At 40.3% G+C, this 18,604-nt stretch overlaps 3 protein-coding genes across 4 annotated transcripts; 2 read left to right on the top strand and 1 right to left on the bottom strand.

The window, feature by feature from the left end:
- The first annotated feature begins 2,674 nt into the window (after positions 1 to 2,674).
- LOC137738084 (receptor protein kinase-like protein ZAR1) lies at positions 2,675 to 6,831 on the top strand. Its single transcript, XM_068477686.2, has 2 exons — positions 2,675 to 4,377; positions 5,811 to 6,831. Exons 1-2 carry the CDS (start codon positions 2,868 to 2,870, stop codon positions 6,443 to 6,445), a joined length of 2,145 nt encoding a protein of 714 aa, XP_068333787.2. The 5' UTR covers positions 2,675 to 2,867; the 3' UTR covers positions 6,446 to 6,831.
- An 841-nt stretch (positions 6,832 to 7,672) lies between these two features.
- Positions 7,673 to 15,523, top strand: LOC137738105 (mannosyl-oligosaccharide glucosidase GCS1). 2 transcript variants are annotated; one of them, XM_068477714.2, is made up of 22 exons: positions 7,673 to 8,073; positions 8,150 to 8,223; positions 8,545 to 8,796; positions 9,092 to 9,257; positions 9,810 to 9,896; positions 10,007 to 10,075; positions 10,192 to 10,288; positions 10,635 to 10,717; positions 11,208 to 11,315; positions 11,832 to 11,953; positions 12,137 to 12,244; positions 12,330 to 12,403; positions 12,692 to 12,817; positions 13,081 to 13,148; positions 13,345 to 13,494; positions 13,569 to 13,619; positions 13,815 to 13,871; positions 14,220 to 14,369; positions 14,455 to 14,546; positions 14,667 to 14,776; positions 14,860 to 14,923; positions 15,005 to 15,523. In XM_068477714.2, exons 1-22 carry the CDS (start codon positions 7,771 to 7,773, stop codon positions 15,144 to 15,146), a joined length of 2,553 nt encoding a protein of 850 aa, XP_068333815.2. In that variant the 5' UTR covers positions 7,673 to 7,770; the 3' UTR covers positions 15,147 to 15,523. The 2 variants fall into 2 exon arrangements, with proteins under 2 accessions (XP_068333815.2, XP_068333816.2); XM_068477715.2 differs by having other exon boundaries at positions 7,710 to 8,073; positions 8,156 to 8,223.
- Positions 15,524 to 15,550: 27 nt separating this feature from the next.
- LOC137738109 (nuclear pore complex protein NUP54-like) lies at positions 15,551 to 18,499 on the bottom strand. Its single transcript, XM_068477719.2, has 9 exons — positions 17,930 to 18,499; positions 17,777 to 17,830; positions 17,460 to 17,519; positions 17,238 to 17,348; positions 16,757 to 16,822; positions 16,590 to 16,676; positions 16,238 to 16,339; positions 15,995 to 16,144; positions 15,551 to 15,810 (listed from the first exon to the last, which is right to left on the bottom strand). Exons 1-9 carry the CDS (start codon positions 18,359 to 18,361, stop codon positions 15,694 to 15,696), a joined length of 1,179 nt encoding a protein of 392 aa, XP_068333820.2. The 5' UTR covers positions 18,362 to 18,499; the 3' UTR covers positions 15,551 to 15,693.
- Positions 18,500 to 18,604: the final 105 nt, after the last annotated feature.

Here is an 18,604-nt window from a genome sequence, read left to right as displayed (position 1 = left end):
ATAAGAAACAACGTCAATTTTCAAGAAAGAGTCCAGAAAATGAGGGAATGTTAATTATAACGAAATAGACCTGACCTACCTACACTATGACATCACCATCATATGCCTTGAAGACAATAATAAGACCATCTCTTAATGAGCAAAACTATATTAAAATAGCTGACGTGATAATTTGCCTACTTGATTGTCTCATAAAAAAAAATGTCATTCCACATAGAACTAGGCAATGTTACCTACTTCGGAAAGTAGACACTACAAAATTTGCCTAATCAATTGACTATTCAACTAGAGCTTAATTTTGCCTATACGGCTCGTTAAAAGAAAGAGAAATTGTATTTGAACTCATATAATTTCACTTTACACCTAACTTAAATTTAAAATGTGAATTGTCATTTTTATCCTATTGTATAGTTACCATCAAATACATGATGAAATCAACTATAAAACTAAAATTTATTAATAAACCCACTACCGCTTCCAATGACAATTGTGGGATTGAGGCTCATTCGAATTGAGGAATATGAAATAAGAATTGAGGAATATGAAATAAACAGGCAAAAGAACGCATTCTACATAATTCATGTATTTATATCATTATTATTGGGGTAAATGACAAAAAACTACCTCAACTATTGGTGTCACGACATTTTCATACTTTATCTTTTAAAATTGACAATGTCATACCTCATCTTACGAATTTGTGACAATGTCAGACCTCCGTCAGTTTTTCTATTAATTTCTCTGTTAAATGCTGATGTGGCTAGAGACGGAGTCCACTCACTAATCCAACTGGATTAAAAAATAATTAAATTTTAAAAATTTTAAAAATTTAAGAATTAAAAAAAAAATGGCCTAGGGGTGCGGGCCTCCATTTTCCTCCACCCGCACCAACCTTTTTCTTTTCTTCGACATCCACCAAACTCTTCCCCGTCCCCCAAACCTTCCTTAACCCACCCCCATCCCCCACCTCTTCCCTTCCCCTACCTTTTCCCGTCCCTTTCGAACCCAAACCCTAACCCTAATTCCCCATTTTCAAATAGAAAACCCCAACCTTCCTCACCCGTCCCCCCAACCTTCCCTACCCGTCCACCCTTCCCCACCCGACGCGGGAAAAGAGCTATCCCCGGTAAAGAGGTGGCCGGGAGCATCTATGCAACAAGGCCAGAAAACAGGTTTGTAAGCACCAAAATATTTGCCATCGAAACCTGGTCTCGGCGTTTGCCGAAGAGCTGTGTGGCGATGATTTTGGGGTATTTGGACCTGCCGAAAATTTACAAATTGGCGAAGCTGAATCGGGCGTTTCGCGGCGATGATTCTGGGTTTTGTTTCTTGTTTTCTGTTTGGGTGCCAAGAAAGTGTGGGAAAATTGGGAAAGTTAGATTCTTTGAATTGAATTGTATCATTGGGGTATGGGTTTGATTGGTTTCTCTATTTTCTCATCTATCGAATTTTGTTTTCAATTTTTGTTTAGCTGAACCTTGGGAAGGAGGTGGAGATGGAGGAGGAGAGGGCGGCGGTGGGGTGGTGAAGGAACGTTGGGGGGGGACGGGTGGGAAGGGTTTATGGGTTTTGGGGATGCAGGTGTCCAGGGAGAGAGAAGAGAGAAAGGCGAGAGAGTGGATCCCACAATTTTATATAAAAAAATAATTTCATTTTTAATTTTATAATATTTAATTATTGAAAATATATTTAATTATTTTTTAATCCAGTTGGATTAGTGAGTGGGTCCCGTCTCTAACCACGTTAGCACTTAACAGAAAAACTGACAGAGGTCTCACATTGTCACAAATTCTTAAGTTGAGGTATGACATTGTCATTTTTAAAAGATGAGGTATGAAAGTGTCGTTTGATCCATAGTTGAGGTAGTTTTGTGTAATTTACCCTTATTATTACTATTGTGTGTACATGTATAAGATGATTTTGAGTTCTGTAATTCATGTAGATTGGAATATGGATTTGCAGATTACAATTCCACCCCCCAAATACACATAATCCTAAAACCGAGGTTAAAATTTGAGATTAAAGCAATTGAAAAACGCTACTACATTCTCCAATTCCAGAGAGATATCCAGAAAGAAAATGTTTGAATACATTTGTTTATCAAAGGATAAAAACGATGAGAATCCTATTCAGACAAAGCACACAAGGATTAAAACCCAACTCGATTTCCATTGTAAGAGAAATCTTGTCAGCACAAAAGATAGTGACATATGATTTAATTACTTCATCTAATCTTGTCTGCTGACATAATTTTCCGACTTCAAATTGCTTGTTTGATCAGTTCATTAAACACAACTCCAGACATGTATCGACGTAACATTCAACGTAAAGTTTTTAAACATCATTCATTTGATTGCTCTCTTTACGCCTTGAACGAGTTATGGAACATTGATTTTGGATTTTTTTTCTTTTAAATAGGTGTAAAGATAAATTCACATATTGAATTGAGTTTGTGAGGGTAATTGAGGTAATAAATTTATGTTTAAAGAGACATTGATAATTTATCTAAAAATTATATAGATGCGAAAAGAAATTACATAAGTTCAAATAAAATTTATCTCAAACAAATTTGGCGACTTATTTACCTGCTCCAGTGGAGATCCTCTTAAGTCTTCAGTCAAACACACCGTTAAAAGGCCACCACTCCCTTCTCCTTCCTTTGCTTCTCTTCTACCCCTTGCTTCTTCCTCTCTCTTTTTGGCGGGAAGTGGACCCCGCCAATCAAATTTCCTCCTTCCGCTGGTCTCTTTCTCATAAATACCCGCAGCACCACCCCACCCACAGCTCCAACCACCCTCTCTCTCTCTAAACATGTACTTCAATTAAAACCCGCAATCTCCATCTCCTCCCATTTCTCCGGCCAAATTATGGAACCTTCCAGTTTCTCCGCCCTCCTCATACTCCTCCTCCTCGTCGACACCACACTCTCACTCAACTCCGACGGCCTCTCCCTCCTCTCTCTAAAATCCGCCGTTGACCAGCCCGCCGACGGCTCCGCCTTCTCCGACTGGCTCGACACCGACCCCACCCCATGCCGCTGGACCGGCATTTCCTGCATGAACATCTCCGGCTTCGCTGACCCCTGCGTCGTCGGAATCGCCATATCCGGGAAGAATCTCCGCGGCTACATTCCCTCCGAGCTCGGCAACCTAGTAAACCTCCGCCGCCTCAACCTCCACGACAACAACTTCCACGGCTCAATCCCTTCCCAACTCTTCAACGCTACCTTACTCCACAGCATCTTCCTCTACGGCAATAACCTCTCCGGCCCGCTTCCACCGTCGATCTGCAACCCCCCGCGTCTCCAGAACCTCGACCTGTCCAACAACTCCCTCTCCGGTCCGCTCCAGAAAGACTACTTGAAGAACTGCAAGCAATTGCAGCGGCTGATCCTCGCGAGAAACAGATTCGACGGAGAAATTCCGGCGGGAATTTGGTCCGGCATGAAGAATCTAAACCAATTGGATCTCTCCTCAAACGAGTTAACCGGATCGGTGCCGGACGATTTCAGCGAGTTGAAGTCTCTGTCGGGCGCGCTCAACCTATCGTACAATCACTTATCGGGAAAGATTCCGAAATCTCTCGGCGATTTACCCTTGACGGTGAGCTTGGATCTCCGAAACAACAATTTCAGCGGCGAGATTCCTCAAACGGGGTCGTTTTCGAACCAAGGCCCCACCGCGTTTCTGGACAACCCTCTGTTATGCGGGTTTCCGCTTCAGAAAACTTGTAAAAATCCCTCCGCGGATAGTCCGAATTCGGGATCAGGATCGGAAAATAGTCCGGTAAAGGGTATGAGTCCGGGTCTGATTATCCTAATCTCGGTGGCGGACGCCGCCGGAGTGGCGTTTATCGGATTAGTCGTCGTTTACATTTACTGGAAAAAGAAAGACGACGAGAACGGATGCAGTTGTACGGGAAAGAGCAAATTTGGCGGCAACGAGAAGCGCCACCTCTGTAATCTCTGTCATCTCTGTTCTTGTGCTTGCATCAATGGCGGGTTCGGGAACCAGGATTCGGATTCGGGCGACCCGGAAAAGGCAGAGAGGGGAAAAGGGGAGGGGGGTCTCGTCGCGATCGACAAAGGGTTCACATTCGAGCTGGACGAGCTGTTGAGGGCGTCGGCGTACGTGCTGGGGAAGAGCGGACTGGGGATCGTGTACAAAGTGGTGCTCGGGAATGGAATCCCGGTGGCGGTGAGGAGGTTGGGGGAGGGCGGGGATCAGAGGTATAAGGAGTTCGCGGCGGAGATTCAGGCGATCGGGCGGGTGAAGCATCCGAATGTGGTGAAGCTGAGGGCGTACTATTGGGCGCCCGACGAGAAGCTTCTCATCAGTGACTTCATTTCTAATGGCAACTTGGCCACTGCACTTCGCGGTAAGTTTTTTTTTTTTTGGCGCCCTTCCGTTGACTAGTAGTCTTTTTGTCTATTCTCTTCACAGTAACACCAATTACATGTAATTGGTAAATGAAAGGTCTTCATTCGAATTTAGATTTCAACATCTTCGCTTATAAGTGAGGATCTTAATTTAAACGTTACGGATAATAATATTAATTTAGATTTTTAGAGCATCTCTAAGGGAAGTAGCAAAGATAAATTGCTATGATATGCAGGAAAAACGCATCTTAACGGAAGTAGGCAACTCAATTAGCAAAATAAAGGAAAAAAAAATTAGCCAAATAAAGAATTAGCAACTAACCTTGTAAATATTTCTTCAAGATAGCAATTGAGTCTCGCAGTATATTTTATTTAAAAAGTATTGTTTAGTAAAGAGTATAAAAAATAAACCCATAAGATGGGAAGAAACCAATTATAGTTCAGTTATGAAACGGATATCCATTGAAAGAAAGGAGTTACAAATCTTTTGAAATAAAGGAGTTACAGATCTGTTGAAATATTTGCCAACTTGGCAAGAAAAATGACATGATTATATGTCACATTGTTTTCTCATATATGGGCAAGTAGGTGTACGCATGTTATTTGATGGGAGTTGAGATCCTCTCAGGATTTCTGTGTTCAAGATCGTTGGATTTGAAGATTCGGGATGTTCAAGGGGCTTGGTTTTGTGTGAGATGGGCTAGTGGAGATTGCAAAATTGAAATTGAGTGGTGCGGATTTCTTTATCCATCAACTCTGAACACAAAGATCCGAAGAGGATTTCAATTTATTTGATATGTTGATGGCACTATTTTTACCTTGCCTTATATTGGACTAGTGGAGACGTGGAAAATGACTAGTGAGCATGTGCGCATTTCCGTGAGCTCAATCACAATTCACTACGTGGTAGGTCAGGATAATCATATCATATTTGGTGCAGACCATTACAGCTTTTTGGCCTTGCTAGTTGTAAGGATAATTTGATGGGAAATGATTTCCGCACCATTTGAAACTTCATGGACACTCTACTCCTTTTTACCTACTCAATTGAGCATCAAAGGAGAATCAAGGGTCAGAATTAAGACTGCATGTGCAGAAAATGAAAAAGAATGTGTGGAAATCATTCTTGTTTGTCGATTAAATATCTGTTCGATGTTAATGAAATTGGAACTTTTGAAGCAGAAAAGTGAACCTCCGTTTTTAATTTGATTGCTTGGTATGGATAGAGTAGATTATATCTTTTGTGCAGGGGAAACGTAAGGGGTAGATTTACTTCCTTTGTCCTCTGCCGGAAATGATTATCCTACTTTCTGCCTTTCTTTTTAACTTTCCTTGGTGTCATGGAGCCACTGCAAATACCATGTCATAATTCGAGTCGATAACGTAAGCTGAACGCTATTGAAACTGAATGTTTTGAATTACAAATGTGCAGGGAGAATCGGTCAGTCATCATCAAGCCTCTCATGGACAACGAGGCTAAAGATCGCCAAGGGAACAGCCCGAGGTCTCGCCTACCTGCACGAATGCAGCCCCAGAAAGTTTGTCCACGGTGACATCAAACCCTCCAACATTCTCATCGACAACGAATATCAAGCCTACATTTCCGATTTCGGACTCAACAGGCTGATCACAATCACAGGCAACAACCCCTCCTCGGGTGGCTTCATGGGCGGGGCTCTCCCTTACATGCAACCAGTCCAAACAGAGCGATCAAATAGCTACCGTGCCCCGGAGGCCCGTGTCACGGGCAGCAAACCCACCCAAAAATGGGACGTGTACTCGTTTGGTGTTGTGTTGCTTGAATTGCTCACAGGGAAGTCCCCGGAGCTCTCTCCGACCACGTCAACTTCGGCCGAAGTCCCAGACCTGGTGAGCTCTGTGAGGAAAGGGTTTGAGGATGAAAACCCTTTGTCGGATATGGTAGACCATGTGTTGCTGCAAGAAGTGCATGCCAAAAAGGAGGTGCTTGCAGCTTTCCATGTAGCTCTTGCATGCACTGAGCCGGACCCTGAGGTTAGGCCAAGGATGAAAACCGTCTCTGAAAATCTTGAAAGGGTTGGAACATGAGGATCGATACGTATACATAGTCGGGAGATAATTTCCGCGCTTTCTTTTTGTCCCGCTGCACTTCTCCTTGTTGTTCGAGCTTCTATATTGAATATAAATTAAAAAAGAATCAAGGGACAAAAATAAAAAGAGCAATGCAGCGGTGGAACTCATTTCTCCAAATATAATCATGAAGTTTGACGTTCTCCCGACGGATTTGAAGATTTAGTTTTGTCAGATGGTGAATTTTGGTAAGTTGTGGTGTATTTATTTTGAAGAATCAATTCGTTCATGAAGAACCCCATTTATTTTTTGGAAGTCAAGCAAATCCCCATAGCATAATTTTGTTATACAATATTTATTTAAAATTGATAATTAAGAATTCGCTACATTTTTGTAATTTAAAATGTTTAGTTTCTGCCAATTTCTATTAACTTGTAATAATAATGTACGTTTTTCTCCATTTCCCCCCTCAATTAATGCGTTGTATAATGTAGATTCATAAGTTCTTAATTCAACAATTTTTGCCTACCGTCATTTTTTCTCCTCGTTCACCACCTGATCCAAACCTAGCTGATTTTATTCAACCTAAAATATTGGATTGAGATAGCAAACGGTGAATTGTCTTAATGGATAAATTTTTTCTCTTCGACTCACTGTGTTTCGAATTCAAAACTCTCTCCCTACTCGCAGCGTAGAATATCCTCTTCAACCCCCTTTCCGGGTTCAAACTCCCCCTAATTCTATATGGAAACTACTAAAAAACTCAGCTACTAATTTATTTGGGTTTTGACTTACACATGAAGCTAATTTCAATCCTAGTCCTAATTCAATTTTGAAAAAAAAAATAATAATAACCAAGATTAGGTGAAATGACACGTGACAGATGATTAGGTACATTCTGAGTACACCAGAACGACCATACTCCCCTGAAACGGAAAGAGATCATCTATGATCTTTCCCTCCAAAGCCCAAGGATCAAGTGGTTCGGGCCTTTAAAGTTTAATTCAACGGCAAAGAATTATTATATCTTTTAAAATTTTAAACTAATTTCTCTATTTTTAACCGTTGGATCAAATTTTAAAACTCAAATCACTTGATCTTTAGGTCTTGGGGGAAAAGATCCGAAGAGGATCTCTTTCCCCCTGAAACTACCATCAATATTGACCACGTGGCCGGAGAGGCAGATGCAGAAAAATGGGGCGAAGTTTGAGTATTGGCTTCCGCCCCAAATTAGTGGGCCGAACAGTTGGGCCTACTAATTTCCATTTACACCCCCAGATTCTTTACACTTCTCTCTCTGTCTCAGCAAGACTTGAAACAGAGAACAGACAGTGAAGTCTAAAATGGCCGGAACTGGAAGAAGAAGCTCTCGGAGCAGAGCCAGCTCCTCCAGAGACGGCAATGACGGAGACGCAGTTCCTCTCCGCCCACCTCCCAATTTGCGGACGCAGAGAGGTGGCAGAGGCAGAAATCAAACTTCAATCGGAATTTTCAACGTCAATCTCAAAGTCCTGCTAGTGCTCAGCGCGATCGCCTTCTTCGCCATCTTGTATTTGATTAACAAGCTCATATACCACGTCGAACAAGCTCCGACGCCGAGGGTCGTCACGCCCTTCCCGGCCCCAAAGCTCATGGACCTCCCTCAGGTATTCGATTTTTCTTCGTTGACTATGTGATGCGTGTATTCTGTGAGTTGATTGTGCATTTTTCGGGTTGTGGCAGTTTCAGGGTGAGCACAAAGAGAGCTTGTATTGGGGAACTTATCGCCCGAACGTGTATCTCGGAATCCGGGCTAGGTTTGCCTTTTACATTGCCGATCATAATATTCTTTTTCTTGAATTGTTTGTTTAGAATTCATGTTCATTCAGTTGACATCGTATCGGTTGTGTATTTTCGGGGATTTTGAGCGTAAATTTACGTTATGGTAGTAAGTTCTGTTACTCTTGTCAGTATAACTAGGCACTTGATCAAATTGTTGATCAATATTTGTTTCTTCATGTGCTCGGTCTTGCACTTTACCTCATTTCACTAACATTGACGGATGCATTGTTTTTTCCGTGTGTGCATTTAGACTTTGCGAATGATGTGGTGGTGATTCTAGTTGTTGCACCTTGCAGGACTCCTCGGTCTTTAATAGCCGGGTTAATGTGGATTGGTATAAAGGATGGGAAATATTTCATGCGGCATGTTTGCCAAGATTCTGATGATCTGAGTAAATATGGTTGGGCACAACATGATGGGCGCAGTTTTGGACATCAAGTCATTGTCGACCATGGCATGAACTTGGCAACAAGTTTCTTGAAATCCAAGGGTGAAGACAGTGGCTATGGCGGAGATTGGGCAGTTCAAATTGATGTGCAGAACCACAAGTAAAAAGCCTGACCTAAATCTGTAACGCTTTTTCTTTATGAAATGAACAGGGTATTGGCATAATGTGAAGTGAATTTAGGATTTAATGGAAGGTGTGAAGATTTTACTTACAAGTATGTTGATGTAGTGAAGAGAAATGCGTAGAGTTTCTCTTAATTTTCTGTTGGGAGTTGGAACCCTTCCAAGGAGGGGTGAGGGTTGTGGCATTTTTTGTTTCTAATAGTAGATGGATTTGCCCATGCATTCTTTATACATGAATCTTTTATTGACTTTTTCATCATGCTTCATGCTCAGATCTAGAGGGAATGAGGAAGCTTCACATCTCTTTTTCTATTTGGCCGATGAAGATGGAAATACTCTAAATTTGGGTGGAGATACCTTGGACATTCATGAGAACTCTCTCCTTGCATCTGGTTCACGGATGGACGTTGGAAGTTGGCAGCTACATTTAAAATCACTGGTAATGTTATGAAGAGATTATGGCAAAGGAAAAAAAAAAAAGTCTTTTATATTGAAAGAAAATGTCATATGAATTACGATGAGGAAATATATTTCCGTGAACCATTAAGCATTCTTGGTCTACCTTGTTAACTTAATATCTGTTGAATGCTGCTGTAGAGTATCATGGTCTTTGTGATATTCGTGGTATTCGTGTTATTAGCTAAAAACTAATTAATAATCCGAACAATTCAATGTCCACTCTGGCCAGGGACAGAGCAAAGATAGGGTTCACATGTGCTAGAGCCAACATCAAAATTAGGAATAAATGGAAAAAAGTAGGAAAAGCTTTAGAACATCAGGGGGAAAAATGGAAAACCCTCTAATAACTTATTCATCCAACCCACCCAGCCCACCCCATCCTAACTTATCCCCACCACAAGGTCACAGCGCACCCCAAACTTATGACTTGCTTTGTCACTTGTTCCGCATTATCTGCGTTCTTACTCATTTCTGAGTTGATGTATTGAAGGCTCCAATACTGATCCATTACTTCTCTGTGTTTTCTTTTCAGGAGGATTTGGAAGTTCATTTTGCTGGTTTTAAGACGCCTCATATTCACAACTTATCAGATCTTGTTCAGGAAAATCTTGGACTACAAGTATATCACAGTTTCATGACATCATTTTATTATCCAGAAAGAAATTAATCAGCTTTTTAATATCTACAATTCTTGCCTTGAATGCCTCAATTTCACTTCCATGTTTTTAGGTAAGGAAGTTTGGTCGACTGCAGCTACCTGACACATCTGAAGATTCTCCAAATATTCTAGTTTTTCAGGTACACGGTGGTAAAGTGTGGTACTTTTTTAGTCTAACTAATCATTAGTCATTAGTTTTCACTCTTGATTTTTCTTTCTCATCCACCTTCTCCTGTGGTTTCCCATTGTTATCCAGATTTCTGCTAGGGCACCTTTCAGGACAGATGTTACATTCATATCTGGAACTGGTTTGGAAAGTTCAAGAGTAAAGGAACGTGTCAGTGGCCTTACAGGTTCGTCTTCCATTTAATCATGATAGGTAACAATAATAGAAGCATAAGAGGGTTCCACTAAGTACACGAAATTAACCGAGCTCTGTGTCAGACTTCCATTAAGGGACCATGAGGACCGAATAATTGATGTTTCACAATCAAGAACTCAAATGTTGAACCCATTGCCCATTCTTCCAAGTCTTAACGCTATCATTTCCTACAATTTTGGGTTTTGTCAAGAACCAGAAATTAGAATCTTGCTTTCTGCTATTCTTTAATATCTGTGTGCGCATTTCCTGATTTCATGAGTGATTTCCAACTAAATATTATATTGCCCTTAACTTTTATTAGTTACTCTATGATCAAGGTACCTCACTGACCAATCAACTGAAGGAGAAGCAAAGAGAATTTGACACAAAATTTGAGAAGAGCTTTAATCTGGTTGACAAGGTACTTTGGAAATCAGTTTCCCAGGATAATGCATTTTGTTACAAACTATTGAATCAGGCCTGCTATTTGAATGTCTTGTTGAAAGTGAAATATTTATGTAGTCACACATTTACATGGATTTACACTGAGTATTGCTCTGTGATAATACTTTTGATTTTGGATGACATGGTGAAAAGGATTGAGCCAGTCCATCCTGGTAGCTTAATCTGATGAGCTAGTCTGCCATTTTCAGTTTTATGTTGTATCTCTATGGGATGTTTGGAAGTCTTTACTGTATTTTGGCTACACAAGGAAAAGCCTTTATGGCATGTCTTGCATTACGGTAGGACAGTTGCTGATGCTCTACATATGCAGTTACAAACACTGGCATTAAAAATTCACGAAACTGAGATAGTTATGTGTGTATTATGAGAATTGAAGCTTCATCTAATGTGCTTAGATATAATTGTGCAACAAAAGACTTCTAAACTCGTTGTTACTATGCTTTCAGCTTGATCCTGAATCTATTGTTGCTGGTAAGGCTGCCATAGGAAACTTGTTGGGTGGCATCGGCTACTTCTTTGGCCAGTCAAAAATTGCCGTCTCCGGGGATATGTTCGTAAGTTATTGGTTACCTCTATGTGCTACTCTACTGGTCCTCCTTTTAAAAGTTTATACTTTTCCTCTGTTTTCACAATTTTGTTTCTTAAAAGAAAAAGACTTCATTTTCCATTTCCTTCTTTTCCCCCGTAATTTAGGGAAAATAAGATCTCTTAAAGCATCATATGACTAATTGTATGATCACACAAAATTAGATGCTAATGGTTGCTGCTTAACTAAGTGTTAGTGAAATCCACCTCTTTTACTTCCAAATATGAGCTAGTGTTAGAAGAAAAAACCATGACGTTCATAACATTATTAGAATATGATATCAGTGGGTTTTGATCACAATAACTATTTTCTGAATGGGCTTTAACGGAATAGTTAATTGGAAGTGACCAAATTTATGAAAATTTATGGTCATAACAGTGTGGACATCTGAAAAAATAAAGACATGGATTTATTTATTATGCTTGGTGAAGATATCAGTGTGGACAATTGACAAAATCATACAGTTGGCCATTTCCTCTTGCAGTCGGGAAGTCATGATAATTCTATTTCATATTGGCCTGCTGAGCTTTACACAGCTGTTCCAAGTCGTCCGTTTTTTCCAAGGGGATTTTTATGGGATGAAGGTTTTCATCAACTTTTGATCTGGTGAGTTGCCTCATGTTTTTCAGTATGCATGTTACTCCAATTTGTCTCAGTTCAGCTGCTGCCTTTGTAATTTCTTGAAGAATTATAAAGATATAAAAAGTTAAGTACCTTATGTTAGTGTACTATTGGTCTACTTCTGGAAAATGGAAACTCTTTCATATATGCATCCTTAATGTTGAGCAGGCGTTGGGATAAGCATATTTCCTTGGACATCATAGGACACTGGTTAGATCTAATGAATATTGATGGATGGATTCCACGTGAGCAAATTTTAGGTGCTGAAGCTCTAAGGTACATTCTTGTTCAAATATGTGTATACCTCAGCTTAGATTGTCAGTGTAAGTAGAATTTAATATTTTTTGTGGTGTACCTGCAGTAAAGTCCCAAGTGAATTTGTTACTCAGCTTCCAACAAATGGAAATCCACCAGCTCTGCTTTTGGCGTTGCGTGGTAATTGAATTTGTTTTTTCTTCACTTAAACCTTTCTGTCCATGGAAAATTGAAAATGTAGTTGTTTTGTGTGATTTTAAGCTAAGGAAAGACTATTTTGTCATCCATGCCCCCAAAAGTGTTAACTTTAGTTGTTCAAGAAACATTATGTCGTGAAACATATGTCTGAACTTTTTGACTTCCTAGTTTCTTCCCATATCCCTCAGAATGCATGTTGTCTACTTGAAAATTTTGTTGGTTTGCTGTATATATTATTTATGATGTGGTCTGAAAGTTTGCCCTTTCCAGACTTAGTTCATGGCTTGAAGATAAACAAGTTTACTGCTGCTGAAAGCAATGCGATATCTTCGTTCCTAGAACGGGCTTTTGTTCGCCTAGAAGCATGGTTTCAATGGTTCAACACTACCCAATCAGGTATAGAAGGGTTTGTCAATCTTTAGTCTCTGCCATGGGTTTTTCTTTATAGGAGGACAAGGGTCGTGATGCATGTGTTTATGGTCTGTTGTTTTAGTTTTACTGAGCAATATGTTTACTCAAGGGCACATCTTTGATATGTTTATCGTCTGTTATTGTACTGAGTCCGTGAAATGTGTATATGCATGCATACTTGTGCTTGTATGTGCGTGGTGGACTGTAGCCATGTGTTTGTGTTACTGACTATGATTGTATGAACACAGGGAAGGAAGTGGGAAGCTACTATTGGCATGGGAGAGACAGCACAACAAATAGGGAACTAAACCCAAAGGTTCCACTTTACAGAATTTCTTACTCATTTAGACTTGTATTAAACAAAATATGTTACCTTTTGTTTTAACTTGCAAGAAATGTGGTATGATTTGGGGCATCATATGCCTGAGTTGCTCAGCTTTGGAACAAATTTAAGTAGAACTTCATGTTTAAAACACTGCTAGTAAACTGAGATTGTATTATTGCATGTCCAGACGCTGTCTTCTGGATTGGATGATTATCCACGTGCTTCCCATCCAAGTGAGGATGAGCGTCACGTAGATCTTAGATGCTGGATGCTACTTGCAGCAGATTGCTTGCATTCCATTGCAGAACTGTTTGAGAAGGAAAATAAATCTGCAAAGGTAAGGCAAACAAATACGTATGGAAGCACAACTGTGATTTATCAATTAGTTAACATATAAATTAAATAATGCAGGAATACGGTGCTACAGTTAAGTTACTCTCGGATTTTGAAACTCTGAATCAGGTTCGTTCGTCAATTGTCATTATCATATCTATGGTTTGTTGCAGCATATTCTCCTTGAAGCATTTTACTACAATATATATTTCCACGCCATCATTTTGTGTTTGTGTCTAATAACTACATCTTCTTGGTTAATTACTTTTTCACTGTTTGGTTCATTGTATTTACAATTATATCTTATACGCTTCTGTTGGACAGATGCACTATGACGATACATATGGAACATATTTTGATTTTGGAAATCATACGGAAAAGGTATGCTACTTGCTTACTCCCTTTTTCTTCTTTTTTGTGATATTTTCACATGGTGCATGGGTTTTTTTTTTTTTTTCACGATTCTAAATATCTTGATATGAGGTAAATAGTACTCACAAGAGTCAAGATTGCTTATAAGTGAATAATGATGATTGATTTGGGGACTACAAGTTTCTCATACCATGGGCTGTCATGTCATAATTGGTTTAGATAAATTTTATGGTCGAACAGATGGTTGCCTGATGTATCTAATTGCCCATTACATAAATGTCTAGAGGTGGATAGTCTTTTTGCTTTTCAGTTACAATAGTTGCATGCTAAAATTGGGCATTGGTTTGATCTTACTAGGTTCGTTTAGTTTGGAAAGAAGTGATAACAGGACACAATTATGCAACCAGAGAGCTCGTGCGGGAGGTATTAGAAAGCCCCAAGTTGAGACTCGTTCCTCACATTGGTCCTATTAGTCTTTTCCCATTCATTGGAAGGATTATACCAGCTGTAAGTTGTGTCAACTGATTTTCTACCGATTATGTATTATTATTGTCAAGTTACCATAAGACCACTTCTCTCTTGTTTGACATAGGATTCAAGGATTTTGGAAAAACAGCTAGACCTTATATCAAATCGGAGCATCTTTTGGACAGATTATGGACTCCGCTCTCTTGCCAAAACAAGGTGATCAAGTATACAGATTACGTTAACTGAATTGGTTTTCATGGTAGAATTAATTTTCCCCTACTTCTGAGGACCATGTTAATTCGGAAGCACTAAATACTTTCATCTATTGTGCAACAGCTCCGTGTACATGAAACGCAACACAGAGCATGATGCCCCTTACTGGAGGGGTCCAGTATGGATGAACATGAACTACATGATTCTTTCATCGCTCCATCATTACTCTAGAGGTACACAGCTTACCGCCTCTTGCTATGAAGATTGAAGCATTATTCTTTCTTTTGTAACTGTCGTATTGTTTGAATTGTTTCAGTGGATGGACCGTATAAAGAAAAAGCGAGAACCATCTACGATGACTTGAGAGGCAATTTGATTAGGTATGTCAAGACATTTTCTGTCCATGTAATGCATAATCTGCCATGTTCAATGGATTTAAACGTGTTTCCCGTATGTTGCAGAAACGTGGTGAAAAATTATCACAAAACCGGGTTCTTCTGGGAACAATATGATCAGAGGAACGGCAAGGGAAAAGGCGCACGCGTATTCCATGGCTGGACATCTCTCGTGTTGTTAATCATGGCAGAAGCTTACTCTAGCTAGTGAGCACAGCGTAGGAAAAATTGATATTTGGATTCTGATACGTACAAGGCGCAAGGCTCTTTAAAAGCGATAACGTCGAAAATGCCAGAATGAGCAATATGCGGTCTAATCTAGTCCGAAAAGAATGGTGATACCGGTAGTCTTCAATCTAACTTTTCGTTTCTTGAACCCTACTGTTACTACTTGTACCGATACAAGAGAGCTTAGAAACGGTTTTGGTTGTTAGAAAACGCTTTTAGCCAGGTCAGGTTCTTTTGAAGCAGTCTCAAGCGGTACAAATGATGTATTTGCAGCGTGACAAGATGAGGGACTAAGGAACGTATTACCCATTACCAACTAAGAGTTAATGTTCGTTGCAAATGATGCAGGTAGAAAAATGAGTCTCATCTCTGTGTCTCCGGTGGTCAGCTGAACGGATTTGGATAGTTTAACTCAAAGCCTCTGTTAACGGTTCAACGGTTATCGCCGGCCACTGCCACTGATTGCTAATCAAACGCAATAATTTAAATAAAAAAATTACAATTAACAAACCAACAAACTTTCCGTCTTAGTTTCCGTTCTCTGTTGTTTCTGTATCCTCTGCCATTATAATCTCCATATCCCGGATATCTCGCTTCAAAACATTGCCTAGTCTCGCAATAGCTTCCGTCTGCTGTTGCAACACCTACTCAACAAAAACGACCAATTCATTTACCCAATTCTGGTGTTACTATATAAAGGAGTGTGCCTTTAAACGACGATAATATGTACAGTTTTCTTTTCCGAAATCAAATATTGTGCATAAGATAGGGTTGAAATATTCAGAAGGTGAGATGAAATAGAAATTTTCCAAACTAGTCCACTCTCACCTCTTGCATAGCAGCGAGACTCTGTTCATGGATTTTGGCTGATCCAGGAAGATAACCTAAACCACCAGCACCAATAGAATTCTCTTGGACACGGGATATGGTTAGTAGGTTTTGTACCCTCCTAGTAAGCTCAGCTCTCGATCCTTTCAACTGCAAATCCATTTGCTTGTTAGTATCTTCACCGAATGACAGATGACGAGTAGGATGCATAGAAAAGGGATGAAGGGCATAGTAATGAAGTACCTGTCTAGTAACTGCAGCTAACTTCTCGGCCAATTCTACTTCACCCTTCATTAAGGGCAGTCGGAAACCCTTGCCCTCTAGTGCCTCCACTATTCTCATCACCTTTCGGAATAGCAAAGAAAACAAAGATGTCAAAACACTTGCAAAATACAAAACGCACAAGCTACCTGCACAAGAATTATTTAAACCCTCCAAGCCAACAACAATCATAAATCTAGCCCTCTGGATGTTGGTTAAGCACTGTCAGTCACAACGCCAGATTGCAATGACGGTATTTTCTTCAAGCTTCTGATGGAACTCATCGTACTCATTATTCACAGTTTCTAATATATATAGCAGAAAGTGTACTCACCCTCAAAAGGCGCCTTTGAAGACCTTGTTCTTTTTGTCTCATTCTTTCGATCCAAGGAAGTGTGTCAGCTTGAAAATGCCTTTGAAGCTGCAAATGATATGAGACATGAAAACCATTTTCAAATTTATGTGGTAATAGCAGATGGGCATTTGAACAATAAATGATACCATCTTGACATTGCTTTGGGTCATTTGCAATCTCTCAGCATCTGAAAGAAGGACTTCATCTTGGAGCTGCATCAATTCAGTTTGAAACATCAGGCATCACTAAACGATAACAATTTTCTCCACCTTATCAGCTTTAAACTGGTTCTCGCAATTTTTTTCTACTCAAACCCCATATTAGTTCAATACTTGCATCATAGCAATGGTCCAACTATAGACACAGGACAGCAACTCTGGTGGGTAATCAACAATTTTACTTGCCAAGTCTCAGTCAGTAACTGCCAAAGCAGAACTCATAAATACCCCTGGACTGTAACAACTTCATCCAAAATTGGCATTCACTAACAACAACCGGTGAATTTAAGGTTTAACTAAAAAACCTCAAAATATTGCTTAAATGTACTATTTCTAAGTAGCAACAATAGAAACAAGAAGCAAAAATACTCTGAACAATATCACTACGCTTCAAACTAACAACAATTACCTTCAGGCGTTGAGAGAGATCTTTAAATCCCTGAACAAGCTGAGGCCACAGGCGCTCCCTGTCAGTACTTTCCAGACCTTCGAGCTTTGCCATAGCCTCTGCCCACATAATCTGGCAATGCAAACTATTCTCCACACTTAGCCGGAAAAAAATGAAAAAAAGAAACCAAACCAGATTATGCCACTAACACCTAGTAACAAAAAAGGGGAACAATAAACTCACATCCGATACACCAGCAGGCTTCACCCTGAACTGCGGATCAGTTACGCTAAACAGCAAATGCTGCAAAAATCAAGACAGGCATTCATTTCTCATAACGAAAGTCCACAACTAAGTTTGTCAAAAGCAGAGAGATATTAAGAATCTAGAGTTTTAAATCAAACAAGAACTTCACCACTCAGCACCTTCTAAAACAAGCATATTTGCAACTTTACTTCCATTTCTCAGCAACCAAACAGACAGGTATAGATATCATGGGCGGGAAGGCAACGCATTCGAAATTCTAACAAAATCAATGAAAATAAACTAGAAGAACAAACCTTAAAAGCATATTTAGGGTTTCCAGGCTCGTCCTTGTAAGCGTCAACAATTGCCTAACGCAAAAAACCAAAATCCGTCAAATCAAAACGAAATTGAAAGCTAGGGTTAGGGTTTCTGCACTGAATAATCAATAACAAAAAGGAAAACAATACTTGAATATCGCGATCGGCGAGAGAGAAAGGGAGAGGAGAGACGGGAGCCATCTGAGTCGTCAATTGAGAGTTAGGGAAGGGCGTCGGCTGCTGCGGCTGCTGCGGCGTAGTGAACGGGCTCTGAAACCCAAAGCCGCCAGCAGACTGAGGCTGCTGAAACGACGGCGTTTGCTGCTGTTGCTGCTGAGTTTGAGAAGAGAATGGAGTGTTGAATAAGGAGCCGAAGCCACCGGTGGAAAATGCAGACGTCGACGGAGTTCCAAAGGCCGGAGCCGGAGCCGAAGGAGTAAAGAACGACGGGGTCGAAGAGGGCATCCCAAAGGCCGGGGTCGACGACGGGGTGCCGAAGGCTGGGGTCGACGACGGCGTCCCGAAGGCGGGGGTTGACGACGGCGTACCAAAAGGTGACGACGAAGATTGAGCTCCGAACATTGTCGCTGGCTGCTGCTGCTTCTCTCTCGCTGTTGAATGTAGAGAGAGAGAGAGAGAGAGAGAGAGAGAGAGAGAGTGGTGTAGCTCAGCAGTTCAACGTTTTGCCTGTGCCTGTTTTTTGACCACCACGTTGTTTTTACATAAGTGATCAGAAATTTTGTTTTTTATCGTATTAATTTTTTAATTCACATACCTCATCTTTTATACAGTAACACGTGATGAATCATTTTGTATGCTGATCAC

This window comes from Pyrus communis, chromosome 13 (assembly GCF_041283825.1).
Source record: "Pyrus communis isolate YQ-2024b chromosome 13, ASM4128382v1, whole genome shotgun sequence".
Lineage (NCBI taxonomy): Eukaryota > Viridiplantae > Streptophyta > Magnoliopsida > Rosales > Rosaceae > Pyrus > Pyrus communis.
Note: the sequence above shows the minus strand (reverse complement) of the source record. Positions and strands in the feature narration are given on the sequence as shown.

Excerpts from the sequence above, each read along its gene's own strand:
- LOC137738084 (XM_068477686.2), top strand. The coding sequence starts at position 2,868 with ATGGAACCTTCCAGTTTCTCCGCCCTCCTCATACTCCTCCTCCTCGTC. Across the intron at positions 4,378-5,810 it reads CTTGGCCACTGCACTTCGCG|GGAGAATCGGTCAGTCATCA; the intron begins GTAAGTTTTTTT and ends ACAAATGTGCAG.
- LOC137738105 (XM_068477714.2), top strand. The coding sequence starts at position 7,771 with ATGGCCGGAACTGGAAGAAGAAGCTCTCGGAGCAGAGCCAGCTCCTCC. Across the intron at positions 11,316-11,831 it reads CCGTCTCCGGGGATATGTTC|TCGGGAAGTCATGATAATTC; the intron begins GTAAGTTATTGG and ends TTCCTCTTGCAG. Across the intron at positions 14,370-14,454 it reads TTGGAAGGATTATACCAGCT|GATTCAAGGATTTTGGAAAA; the intron begins GTAAGTTGTGTC and ends TGTTTGACATAG.
- LOC137738109 (XM_068477719.2), bottom strand. The coding sequence starts at position 18,361 with ATGTTCGGAGCTCAATCTTCGTCGTCACCTTTTGGTACGCCGTCGTCA. Across the intron at positions 17,520-17,776 it reads ACCCTAAATATGCTTTTAAG|CATTTGCTGTTTAGCGTAAC; the intron begins GTTTGTTCTTCT and ends TGATTTTTGCAG. Across the intron at positions 16,823-17,237 it reads ATCTCTCTCAACGCCTGAAG|CTCCAAGATGAAGTCCTTCT; the intron begins GTAATTGTTGTT and ends GAATTGATGCAG.